At 53.6% G+C, this 12,861-nt stretch overlaps 1 protein-coding gene across 3 annotated transcripts in view; it reads left to right on the plus strand.

The window, feature by feature from the left end:
- LOC140426141 (choline transporter-like protein 3) overlaps positions 1-12,861 on the plus strand; it is a 117,427-nt gene that overhangs the window by 63,653 nt on the left and 40,913 nt on the right. For all 3 annotated transcript variants that reach the window (XM_072510545.1, XM_072510546.1, XM_072510547.1), the window contains exons 7-8: positions 8,630-8,719; positions 12,015-12,139. In XM_072510545.1, coding sequence (XP_072366646.1) covers positions 8,630-8,719; positions 12,015-12,139 — 215 coding nt within the window. The remainder of the gene's footprint in view (positions 1-8,629; positions 8,720-12,014; positions 12,140-12,861) is intronic.

A 12,861-nucleotide genomic window follows, 5' to 3' on the forward strand; every position in this document is an offset into this window, starting at 1 on the left:
CCAGGCCTCTCATGATTGTCAATACTATTAAATCTCCTCTCGGCCTTCTTTTCTCTAAGGGAATTATTCCTAACTTCCCCAATCTGTCTTCAGAATTGACGTTCCTCACCTCTGGAACTATTCGCGTGAATCTTTTCTGCACTCTCTCCTCTGCCTTCACTCGCTTCCTAAAGTGTGGAGCTCAGAACTGGACACAATAACCTTTATCCTTGGGCTTAACCCTTGAGTGGCACAAGGGAGGCGATTGCAGGGGCTCCAATCAAAATTTTTCATTCCTCTCTGGCCACAGGGAAGGTGCCAGAGGACTGGAGAACAGCTAACGTGGTCCCACTATTTAAGAAAGGCTGTAGAGATAAGCCAGAGAACTACAGAACAGTGAGTCTCACATCAGTGGTAGGGAAACTATTGGAAAACTCTGAAGGAGAGAATCTATCTCCGCTTGTAGAGGCAAGGTTTGATCAGAAGCAGTCAGAGGGAGGACATGCCTAAGAAATGTTATTGAATATTTTGAGCATATGACCAGGTGTGTAGGTAAGAGTAGTGGAGTTGACATGGATTTCAGCAAAGTCTGTGACAAGGTCCCACATGGGAGACTTATAAAGAAGGTAAATGAACATGGGATACAGGGTAACTTGATATGATGGATTCAAAATTGGCTTAGCTGTAGGAGACAGAGGGTGATGACAAACGGCTGCTTTAGTGACTGGAAGCCAGTCCAGTGGGGTACCACAGGGACCTGTGCTGGGTCCCCTATTGTTTGTCATTTATATAAATAACATAGATGAATATGTGGGGACTAGGATCAGAAAATTTGCGGATGACACAAAGATTGAGCGGGTGGTTAACAGTGAGGTTGAGTGTCTTGGGTTACAGGAAGATATCAACGGGATAGTCAATTGGGCGGATAAGTGGCAGATGGAATTTAACCCTGAAAAGTGTGAGGTGATACATTTTGGAAGGAGTAATTTGACAGGGAAGTATTCCATGAATGGCCTGACACTGGGAAGTTCCGAGGAACAAAGGAGCCTTGGCGTGTTTGTCTATAGGTCTCTGAAGGCAGAAGGGCAGGTTAATGGGGTGGTGAAAAAAGCAAATGGGACACTTGCCTTTATCAATCGAGGCATAGATTACAAAAGCAGGGAGGACGTGATGGAGCTGTATAGAACTTTGGTGAGGCCACAGCTGGAATATTCTGTGCAATTCTGGTCGCCACGTTATAGGAAGGATGTGATTGCACTGGAGGGGGTGCAGAGGAGATTCACCAGGATGTTGCCTGGAATGGTACATTTAAGTTATGAAGAGAGGTTGTATAGTCTTGGGTTGTTTTCACTGGAACAGAGAAGACTGAGGGGCGACCTGATCGAGGTGTACAAGATTATGAGGGGCATGGACAGGGTGGACAGGGAGCAGCTGTTCCCCTTAGTTGAAGGGTCAGTCACGAGGGGGACACAAGTTCAAAGTGAGGGGAGGGAGGTTTAGGGGGGATTTGAGGGGAAAACACTTTACCCAGAGGGTGGTGACGGTCTGGAATGCCCTGCCTGGGAGGGTGGTAGAGGCGGGTTGCCTCACATCCTTTAAAAAGCACCTGGATGAGCACTTGGCACATCATAGCGTTCAAGGCTCTGGGCCATGTGCTGGCAAATGGGATTAGGTGGGCAGGTCAGGGCCTGCATGGGTGCAGACTCGATGGGCCGAAGGGCCTCTTCTGTACTGTATTATTATGATTCTGTGGTGAGCTATCAGTTTTCTGTGCAGGCAGCCTATCCAATACCACCTCCTTACCAATGTTGCACCTTCTCATATCTGCCTCTTTCACTGTGGTCTGGGTAGCATCTTTTTCCTTGGTGAAGACAGATGCAAAGTATTAATTTAATGCCTTAGCTATAGGCTCTGTCTTCATGCATAAAACCTCTTTTTGCTCCCTCTTCGATTCAGCTCCTTTTTACCGCCTTTTACTGTTTATTTTCCCATAGCAAACTTTGGGATTCCCCTTCGTGTTAGCTGCCAGCCTCTTTTCGTACTCTCTCTTTGTTTTGTTAATTTGCTTTTACACCAGCAGCTCAGGAAGAGCTCGTGATGGTAATTGCAGCAGCTGGTGGCAATTAAATTCAATTAATACTATTCATAGGCCTTACCAATAATAATAAACCGGATCCCACTGCCCACCCGGATCCCACTGCCCACCCAATCCACCCTGCCCATCCTGCCCCCTCACCCACCGGACTCCACCGGGCCCCTGCTGCCCACCCCACCCACCTCCTCCAGCCTGCCAATCCCACCCACCCTGCCCTACCATGCCTACCCCACCACCCACCCTGCCCACCGGGCCCTCGCTGCTCACCTCACCCACACTGCCCATCCTGCCCACCCCACCCATGCTACCACCCTGCCCCAATGCCCACTCTTCCTCTGCCACCCAGCCCACTCTTTCCCCCTACCACCCTTCTGTTCTGCCCATCGCATTGTGTCTGCCCAGCCCTGCAAAGCTGAATCTCCGAAGTCTCTCGCTCTCTCTCTTGCTCCTGTAGGCTGCTCTGTGTCTCCCACTGAGTGGTGCAATGGCCTGTTTAACTGGATGATGCAGTGAGCCGTCCCAGTGGGCAGGATAGTTGGCTGCACCAGTGGGTGATGCAGTGGGCAGTACAATTGGCTGCACCAGTGGGTGGTGCAGTGGGCGTTGCCAGTGGGTAGTGCAGTGGGCTGTGCCAGTAGGTGGTACAGTGGGCCTTGCCAGTGGGTGATGCAGTGGGCATTGCCAGTGGGTGGTGCAGTGGGCTGTGCCAGTATGTGGTGCAGTGGGCCTTGCCAGTGGGTGATGCAGTGGCTGTGCCAGTGGGTGGTGCAGTGGGCTGTGCCAGTAGGTGGTACAGTGGGCCTTACCAGTGGGTGATGCAGTGGGCATTGCCAGTGGGTGGTGCAGTGGGCTGTGCCAGTATGTGGTGCAGTGGGCCTTGCCAGTGGGTGATGCAGTGGGCTGTGCCAGTGGGTGGTGCAGTGGGCTGTGCCAGTGGGTGGTGCAGTGGGCTGTGCCAATGGGTGATGCAGTGGGCTGTGCCAGTGGGTGGTGCAATGGGCCTTGCCAGTGGGAGATGCAGTGGGCTGTGCCAGTGGGTGGTGCAGTGGGCTGTGCCAGTGGGTGGTGCAGTGGGCTGTGCCAGTGGTCTGTTGCAGTGCAGTGGCTGTGCCAGTGGGTGGTGCAGTGGCTGTGCCAGTGGATGGTGCAGTGGCTGTGCCAGTGGGTGGGGCAGTGGCTGTGCCAGTGGGTGGTGCAGTGGCTGTGCCAGTGGGTGGTGCAGTGGCTGTGCCAGTGGATGGTGCAGTGGGCTGTGCCAGTGGGTGGTGCAGTGGGCCTTGCCAGTGGGTGGTGCAGTGGCTGTGCCAGTGGGTGGTGCAGTGGCTGTGCCAGTGGGTGGTGCAGTGGGCTGTGCCAGTGGGCGGTGCAGTGGGCTGTGCCAGTGGGTGGTGCAGTGGGCTGTGCCAGTGGGTGGTGCAGTAGGCTGTTCCAATGGGTGATGCAGTGGGCTGTGCCAGTGGGTGGTGCAATGGGCCTTGCCAGTGGGAGATGCAGTGGGCTGTGCCAGTGGGTGGTGCAGTGGGCTGTGCCAGTGGGTGATGCAGTGGGCTGTGCCAGTAGTCTGTTGCAGTGCAGTGGCTATGCCAGTGGGTGGTGCAGTGGCTGTGCCAGTGGATGGTGCAGTGGCTGTGCCAGTGGGTGGGGCAGTGGCTGTGCCAGTGGGTGGTGCAGTGGCTGTGCCAGTGGGTGGTGCAGTGGCTGTGCCAGTGGGTGGTGCAGTGGCTGTGCCAGTGGATGGTGCAGTGGGCTGTGCCAGTGGGTGGTGCAGTGGGCCTTGCCAGTGGGTGGTGCAGTGGCTGTGCCAGTGGGTGGTGCAGTGGCTGTGCCAGTGGCTGTGCCAGTGGGTGGTGCAGTGGGCTGTGCCAGTGGGCGGTGTAGTGGGCTGTGCCAGTGGGCAGTGCAGTGGGCTGTGCCAGTGGGCAGTGCAGTGGCCGTGCCAGTGGGCTGTGCCAGTGGGTGGTGCAGTGGCTGTGTCAGTGGCTGGTGCAGTGGGCTGTGCCAGTTGGTGGTGCAGTGGGCTGTGCCAGTGGGTGGTGCAGTGGCCGTGCCAGTGGGCTGTACCAGTGGGTGGTGCAGTGGGCCTTGCCAGTGGGTGGTGCAGTGGCTGTGCCAGTGGGTGGTGCAGTGGGCCTTGCCAGTGGGCGGTGCAGTGGCTGTGCCAGTGGGTGGTGCAGCGGCTGTGCCAGTGGGCGGTGCAGTGGGCCTTGCCAGTGGGTGGTGCAGTGGCTGTGCCAGTGGGTGGTGCAGTGGCTGTGCCAGTGGGTGGTGCAGTGGGCTGTGCCAGTGGGTGGTGCAGTGGCTGTGCCAGTGGGTGGTGCAGTGGGCTGTGCCAGTGGGTGGTGCAGTGGGCTGTGCCAGTGGGTGGTGCAGTGGCTGCGCCAGTGGGTGGTGCAGTGGGCTGTGCCAGTGGGCGGTGCAGTGGGCCTTGCCAGTGGGTGGTGCAGTGGCTGTGCCAGTGGGTGGTGCAGCGGCTGTGCCAGTGGGCGGTGCAGTGGGCCTTGCCAGTGGGTGGTGCAGTGGCTGTGCCAGTGGGTGGTGCAGTGGCTGTGCCAGTGGGTGGTGCAGTGGGCTGTGCCAGTGGGTGGTGCAGTGGCTGTGCCAGTGGGTGGTGCAGTGGCTGTGCCAGTGGGTGGTGCAGTGGCTGTGCCAGTGGATGGTGCAGTGGGCTGTGCCAGTGGGTGGTGCAGTGGGCCTTGCCAGTGGGTGGTGCAGTGGCTGTGCCAGTGGGTGGTGCAGTGGCTGTGCCAGTGGGTGGTGCAGTGGGCTGTGCCAGTGGGCGGTGTAGTGGGCTGTGCCAGTGGCCAGTGCAGTGGGCTGTGCCAGTGGGTGGTGCAGTGGGCTGTGCCAGTGGGTGGTGCAGTAGGCTGTGCCAATGGGTGATGCAGTGGGCTGTGCCAGTGGGTGGTGCAATGGGCCTTGCCAGTGGGAGATGCAGTGGGCTGTGCCAGTGGGTGGTGCAGTGGGCTGTGCCAGTGGGTGGTGCAGTGGGCTGTGCCAGTGGTCTGTTGCAGTGCAGTGGCTGTGCCAGTGGGTGGTGCAGTGGCTGTGCCAGTGGATGGTGCAGTGGCTGTGCCAGTGGGTGGGGCAGTGGCTGTGCCAGTGGGTGGTGCAGTGGCTGTGCCAGTGGGTGGTGCAGTGGCTGTGCCAGTGGATGGTGCAGTGGGCTGTGCCAGTGGGTGGTGCAGTGGGCCTTGCCAGTGGGTGGTGCAGTGGCTGTGCCAGTGGGTGGTGCAGTGGGCTGTGCCAGTGGGTGGTGCAGTGGGCTGTGCCAGTGGGCGGTGTAGTGGGCTGTGCCAGTGGGCAGTGCAGTGGGCTGTGCCAGTGGGCAGTGCAGTGGCCGTGCCAGTGGGCTGTGCCAGTGGGTGGTGTAGTGGCTGTGTCAGTGGCTGGTGCAGTGGGCTGTGCCAGTTGGTGGTGCAGTGGGCTGTGCCAGTGGGTGGTGCAGTGGGCTGTGCCAGTGGTCTGTTGCAGTGCAGTGGCTGTGCCAGTGGGTGGTGCAGTGGCTGTGCCAGTGGATGGTGCAGTGGCTGTGCCAGTGGGTGGGGCAGTGGCTGTGCCAGTGGGTGGTGCAGTGGCTGTGCCAGTGGGTGGTGCAGTGGCTGTGCCAGTGGATGGTGCAGTGGGCTGTGCCAGTGGGTGGTGCAGTGGGCCTTGCCAGTGGGTGGTGCAGTGGCTGTGCCAGTGGGTGGTGCAGTGGGCTGTGCCAGTGGGTGGTGCAGTGGGCTGTGCCAGTGGGCGGTGTAGTGGGCTGTGCCAGTGGGCAGTGCAGTGGGCTGTGCCAGTGGGCAGTGCAGTGGCCGTGCCAGTGGGCTGTGCCAGTGGGTGGTGTAGTGGCTGTGTCAGTGGCTGGTGCAGTGGGCTGTGCCAGTTGGTGGTGCAGTGGGCTGTGCCAGTGGGTGGTGCAGTGGCCGTGCCAGTGGGCTGTACCAGTGGGTGGTGCAGTGGGCTGTGCCAGTGGGTGGTGCAGTGGGCCTTGCCAGTGGGTGGTGCAGTGGGTGGTGCAGTGGCTGTGCCAGTGGGTGGTGCAGTGGGCTGTGCCAGTGGGTGGTGCAGTGGGCTGTGCCAGTGGGTGGTGCAGTGGCTGTGCCAGTGGGTGGTGCAGTGGGCTGTGCCAGTGGGCGGTGCAGTGGGCCTTGCCAGTGGGCGGTGCAGTGGCTGTGCCAGTGGGTGGTGCAGCGGCTGTGCCAGTGGGTGGTGCAGTGGGCCTTGCCAGTGGGTGGTGCAGTGGCTGTGCCAGTGGGTGGTGCAGTGGCTGTGCCAGTGGGTGGTGCAGTGGGCTGTGCCAGTGGGTGGTGCAGTGGCTGTGCCAGTGGGTGGTGCAGTGGGCTGTGCCAGTGGGTGGTGCAGTGGGCTGTGCCAGTGGGTGGTGCAGTGGCTGTGCCAGTGGGTGGTGCAGTGGGCTGTGCCAGTGGGCGGTGCAGTGGGCTGTTGCCAGTGGGCGGTGCAGTGGCTGTGCCAGTGGGCTGTGCCAGTGGACGGTGCAGTGGGCTGTGCCAGTGGGTGGTGCAGTGGCCGTGCCAGTGGGCTGTGCCAGTGGGTGGTGCAGTGGGCTGTGCCAGTGGGAGGTGCAGTGGCCGTGCCAGTGGGCTGTGCCAGTGGGTGGTGCAGTGGCTGTGCCAGTGGGTGGTGCAGTGGCTGTGCCAGTGGGCTGTGCCAGTGGGTGGTGCAGTGGCTGTGCCAGTGGGTGGTGCAGTGGCTGTGCCAGTTGGTGGTGCAGTGGCTGTGCCAGTTGGTGGTGCAGTGGCTGTGCCAGTGGGTGGTGCAGTGGCTGTGCCAGTGGGCGGTGCTTTACACCTCTAGGGAACTGACTGTCTCTCAGGCGAGATTGATTAGATGCAAACTTGCCCCCTCTGCTGGCAGCAAAGATCATTACTGAAATAAGGTAAATTCACATTTTTAATTTTTTTTCAATTAAGTGGCAATTTAACGTTGCCGGTCCACCTATCCTGCCCATCTTTGGGTTATGGGGGCGGGACCCACGCAGACACGGGGAGAATTTGCAGACTCCACATCGACAGTGATCCGAGGCCTTGGCGCCTGAGGCAGCAGTGCTAACCACTGCGCCACCGTGCCGCCCTAATTCACATTTACCGAGTGTCGGAACGGTTCAGCTTTTTCCCCTTCACAGATCAGGTATAAAATTGACATCAGTGTTGCTATTAATTTCATATTTCTCATGCTAAGTAATCTAGATGTCCTTATTAGGCTAACTCCTTACACAGTGGGCGCGATTCTCCCATGCCGCGCCGGATGGGAGATTCGCTGTTCGTGCCATTGTTTTCCGATCGGTGGGCCGGCCTCTCCAGCCCCGGCCCTATTTTATTACCCGGCCGGCCCCTGAACCCCCACGCCATGTTGCCTCGGGGCCAGCGCGTTGAGGAAGTCCCCCGCGCATGCACGGGTTGGCGCGCTGCCCAGTTGGTGCCAGGAAGGGAGGCTGGAGCGGCGTGAACCTATGGGGGCCACAATCGATCGTGCCGCGCCCGTTTCGCACCGTCGTGAATCGCGACGGCGTTCACGACGGCACGAACATTCTGTCTCCATTTCGGAGAATCGCGCCCCTTGTCTCTCCTCTTGCTGTGCTCCTTAAAACTCCCATTTTCGCCAAGTTTATGGTTGAGTTCATGTCTCCTCCTTTGGCTCAGTGTCAGTTCTGATTGTCTGAACACATTCCGGTGAAAAACATTGGGATATTTCACTTATGCCTCCCCACCTCCACCCCTCTACCCCCCCTCCCCCCACACAATTCAAATTGGGACGAGCCATACAGATGCAAATTGAGCTGATGTGCCTGGGTTTTGGACCATGGTTTGAACACTCCTGATAAAGAACCTTAGCGCCTGAATATCTTCGAATAATTTTGTACCCTTGGAGTCACCGTAACCTTTAGTGCCATGCAAGATTGGCGATAGTGGCTCATAATTTCGTTTGCCGCTAATCTCAATTATTCTGGCAATCATAGATAAAATTACCCAAATGATTCTGTACCCACTTTCCAATGGACACGGGCCTACTTCACAAAACCGTTTCCAATTCACCAATAAGAAAGGCACAAAATCGATTTTCTTCAGAGGCTCTAAAGTTTTTTTTTAACATTTCTTTTTCCCAATTAAGGAGCAATTTAGCGTGGCCAATCCACCTACCCTGCACATTTTTTGAGGTTGTGAGGGTGAGACCCACTCAGACACGGGGAGAATGTGCAAACTCCACACGGACAGTGACCTGGGGCCGGGTTTGAACCCGGGTCCTCGGTGCCGTGAGGCAGCAGTGCTAACCCGTGCCACGCCAGAGGCTGTAAAGTTGATGCCTGTGGGAAATAGGGTAGTTAAATCCAGAATAGGTGCGACATTAAGATTTAGAAAGAAAGGGAGATCGAGTGTCAATTTTCGGGGGGGGAAAATGTGGGGGGGGGGGGGTAAAGATAGGAAAGCATGTTTTACTTTCACATTTAATCTTTACTGAAATTAATAAACAATGGAGATCGGAACTTCAAACAGTTTGATTATGCTACATGGTGAACATCAATCAGAGTGACTCTTTCTCTCTCTCCCACAGTCCTCTCCTTCATCATGGTGGCTGTCTTCAGATTCATCGCCACGTTATTGGTTCATATCTTCATCGCTTTGGTCATTTTTGGATTGCTGTGTAAGTGGGTCTATTTTAAACCAGTTTCATCATTCACACTGTAGTGACAGGAATGCATTTCCTACCAGAAACCATTTGATTGGATAGCCAGAATATCCAAATAGAAGGAAATGCAACCCTGCCTCGGATTCTTTGAACCTTGAGAACAAGTACAAAGAACATTACAGTGCAGGAACAGGCCCTTCGGCCCACCAAGCCTGCACTGATCCCGACTCCCTATTTAGACCTACTACTACAAATGATCAGTACCCCTCCTTTCCCCGCCCGTTCTTGTGTCTATCAAGATACATCTTAAACGTTGCTATTGTGCCTGCCTTCACCACCTCCACTGGCAACGCGTTCCAGGCACCCATCACCCTGTGCGTGGAAAACATTCTCTGAGGTAAGGGGATAAGATGCAGAAAATTCCTTTGTCAGAAATAACTTTCAGTTTACCTCTTTTGGTCTTACCTTTTTTTCAATAAATTTAGAGTACCCAATTAATTTTTTCCAATTAAGGGGCAATTTAGCATGGCCAATCCACCTACCCAGCACATCTTTGGGTTGTGGGGGTGAGACCCACTCAGACACGGGGAGAATGTGCAAACTCCACACAGACAGTGACCCAGAGCCGGGATCGAACCTGGGACCTCAGCGCCGTGAGGCAGCAGGGCTAACCCACTGTGCCACTGTGCTGCCCTCTTTTGGCCTTACCTGGGAGTTTCCCTTCTGTAAGTGGGAAAAAAAATTAAGTTGAAAAAGGGGTTCTGTTGCCTCTCAGTTGCAAGGGTTCAGGACATAGCGGATTGGCTTGACAAATCTCTGGGAAGTGAGGGTGAACAACAGAGGTTGTGGTTCATGTGGGAACCAGCAACATAGGGAGGGGCAGCTTGGAGGTCTTGCAGGGCCAGTTCAGGAGTTAGGGGGCAGGTTGAAACACAGGACCTACAGAAATACTACCACGAGCTTCACCATTTAGGCAGATCAGGGAGGTGAATGCGTGTCCTGAGGGATGGTGTCGAAGGGAGGGATTTAGATTTTTGGGAGATTGGGATCGCTTTTAAGGAAAAGCGAAAGCTGTTCAGAAGAGATGGGGTTCAACCTGAGCTGAAATGGGACTAATGTCCTGGCTGAGAGAGTAATTGGTGTAGTGGGGGTGGATTTGAACTTGTACAGCAGAGGGGTGGATTGACTAATGGGCCTAGTTGAAGAAGTACAAGTGAGGGCAAAAGAGAGATGTTGGGGAATAGGAAAAGGAAGTGAAGGAAGGCAGTATTGACAGTACACTTTCGAAGGAGGAATGGAGGCATAGACTATTTTCTAAATGGGGAAATGCTTAGGAAATCAGAAGCACAAAAGCACTTGGGAGTCCTTCTTCAAGACTCTCTTAAGGTTAACGTACAGGTTCAGTTGGCAGTTAGGAAGGCAAATGCATTGTTAGCATTCATGTCAAGAGGGCTAGGGTACAGGACCAGGGATGTACATCCGAGGCTGTAAAAGGCTCTGGTCAGACCCCATTTGGAGTATTGTGAGCAGTTTTGGGCCCCGTATCTAAGGAAGGATGTGCTCGCCTTGGAAAGGGACCAGAGGAGGTTCACAAGAATTATCCTTGGAATGAAGAGCTTGTGTATGAGGAACGGTTGAGGACTCTGGGTCTGTACTCGTTGGAGTTAGAAGGATGAGGGGGGGATCTTATTAAAACTTACAGGAAACTGCGAGGCCTGGATAGAGTGGACGTGGAGAGGATGTTTCCACTTGTAGGAAAAACTAGAAGCAGAGGACATAATCTCAGACTAAAGGGACGATCCTTTAGAACAGAGATTAGGAGGATTTTCTTCAACCAGAGGGCGGTTAATGTGTGGAACTCATTGCCGCAGAAGGCTGTTGAGGCCAAATTACTGAGTAATAATAATAATGTTTTATTGTCACAAGTATGAAGTTCCTGTGAAAAGCCCCGAGTCGCCACATTCCGGCGCCTGTTCGGGTAAGCTGGTACGGGAATTGAACCAGCGCTGCTGGCCTTGCTCTGCATTACAAACCAGCTGTCTAGCCCACTGAGCTAAACCAGCCCATAAGCGGGAGTGTCCTTAAGACTGAAATAGATAGGTTCTTGGTTAATAAGGGGATCAGGGGTTATGGGGAGAAGGCAGGAGAATGGGGATGAGAAAAATATCAGCCATGATTGGATGGCGGAGCAGACTCGATAGACCGAGTGGCCGAATTCTGCTCCTGTGTCTTGTGGTCTTATGAACAAAGAAATGTTCGCCTCCCAAAGGGCAAGAAAAAGGGTAGGGTTAAATTGTACGTATGTAAATTCACAAAGTATAGTGAACAAAATTGGGGATCTGGAAGCAGAAATTGCTCTGGGGGATATGACATTGTAGCATTGACAGAAACGTGGCTCAAGCCAGAACGAGACTGGATACTTAACGTCCCGGGTTTTAAGCTTTTTACTGGAAACAGGATGGGTAAAAAGGAAGGAGGTGTAGCAGTCTTGGTCAAAGATAGTATCATAGCCCTTGAATGAGATGCAGTTCCTGAATTAGAATCTATATTGGAGGTGAGAAACTGGAAGGAAGCAGTGACCTTGTTTGGTATTTATTACAGTCCTCCAAACAGTGGGGATGAAGTAGAAGAGAGCATTTGTAGGTAGATTACGAAACTCTGCCGGACATGTAGGGTCATGATATTTGGAGATTTCAATTACCCTAAGGTAGACTGGGAAAAGGATAGAGTATGGGCCACAGAAGGGTAGAAATTCCTGCAGTGTGTGCAGGAGAACTTTCTGGAACAGTACATTTCCAATCCTACATTTAAAAAATACCCACATTTAAAAATACAGTCCCAAAAGATAATATCCTTTTGAATTTCAATTCTAACACATACTCCACCTATGCTGTGCCAGGCAAGATGGCAGCTCCAAATGCTAGGTTGATCAGATTCTGGCCAGCTGCTGGCCAAGGCTAGATCATTCTAATAATGTTGTTTGACACTTCTATTTCAGTCAGTGGCCCCAATACGTGTACTATGGGTTGACAATGTCCTACACCTGGGCTACCTTTGTATAGCTGTGACCTGACATTCCATCCACATATACAGACACATACACGTGCATACAACACATGCACACAGACACAACACGCATATACACACACATACATATACAGAGAGATACACACACACATATATATTCAAAAAGTTCTGGATCTCAAATCGCAGCATATATTGAGTAAATAAGAGCTCTTCACAGCAACGAAGATATTCTGTTCTCTCGAGAGTTCTTTTCATTTTCCTGTGATGAATCTTGTTTGTCTAGTTGTGTCGGGTGTTCTGTGGTGGCTGTACTATGACAACATGAATGATCCCAACATAGTCTTGGAAACGGAGAAGGAAAACACAAAAGCACTCCTGGGATTTGCTATTACTGCGACCATCATATCGGTAAGATGCTTAAAATAGAAACCCTTCTGGACTCTGAATGAGTTGAAATGGTGCATTTAACAGCCCGAAGAGTTGTAGAAAAGTCGCATCCGTCAGACAGGCTCCAGGCAAATTCCCTGCCCAGATCCAGTCCACAATTGTTCATTTTACTTCAGTTGCAACATTTCACATCTGGACTTTTAACATATTGTAATGTGTGCTGTGGTAAAAGTACAGCACTGGTTGAAATCTGAATTGAACGGACTGGGATTCACCCCTGTACAGATGTTACCATTTATGCTCCAGTCATGAACACGTGTGGAAAAACGGGGACTAAAGAAATGCAAATTCTGCATCGGGTTTTTGCAAACTCCAATCTCGAGTGTTTCCTAACTCCCCTCCCCCGAGTAAAAACTCTGACTAACGCTAAAATCAAATTTTGTCACTACAATTGGAAGTTTAAATTTTTTTATTAGTGTTTTTTTTTTCCAATTAAGGGGCAATTTAGCGTGGCCGATCCACCTACCCGACACATCTTCGGATTGTGGGGGTGAGAGCCATGGAGACATGGGGAGAATGTGCAAACTCCACACAGATGGTGACCCGGGGCCGGGATCGAACCTGGGACCTCGGCAACGTGAGGCAGCAGTGCTAACCACTGTGCCACCGTGCTGCCCCTCTCATTTGTTTTTTAATGAAAAATAGAACATTAAGTCACTGAACATGAGGGGGGGTTGGCTGAT

This window comes from Scyliorhinus torazame, chromosome 7 (assembly GCF_047496885.1).
Source record: "Scyliorhinus torazame isolate Kashiwa2021f chromosome 7, sScyTor2.1, whole genome shotgun sequence".
Taxonomy (NCBI): Eukaryota; Metazoa; Chordata; class Chondrichthyes; order Carcharhiniformes; family Scyliorhinidae; genus Scyliorhinus; species Scyliorhinus torazame.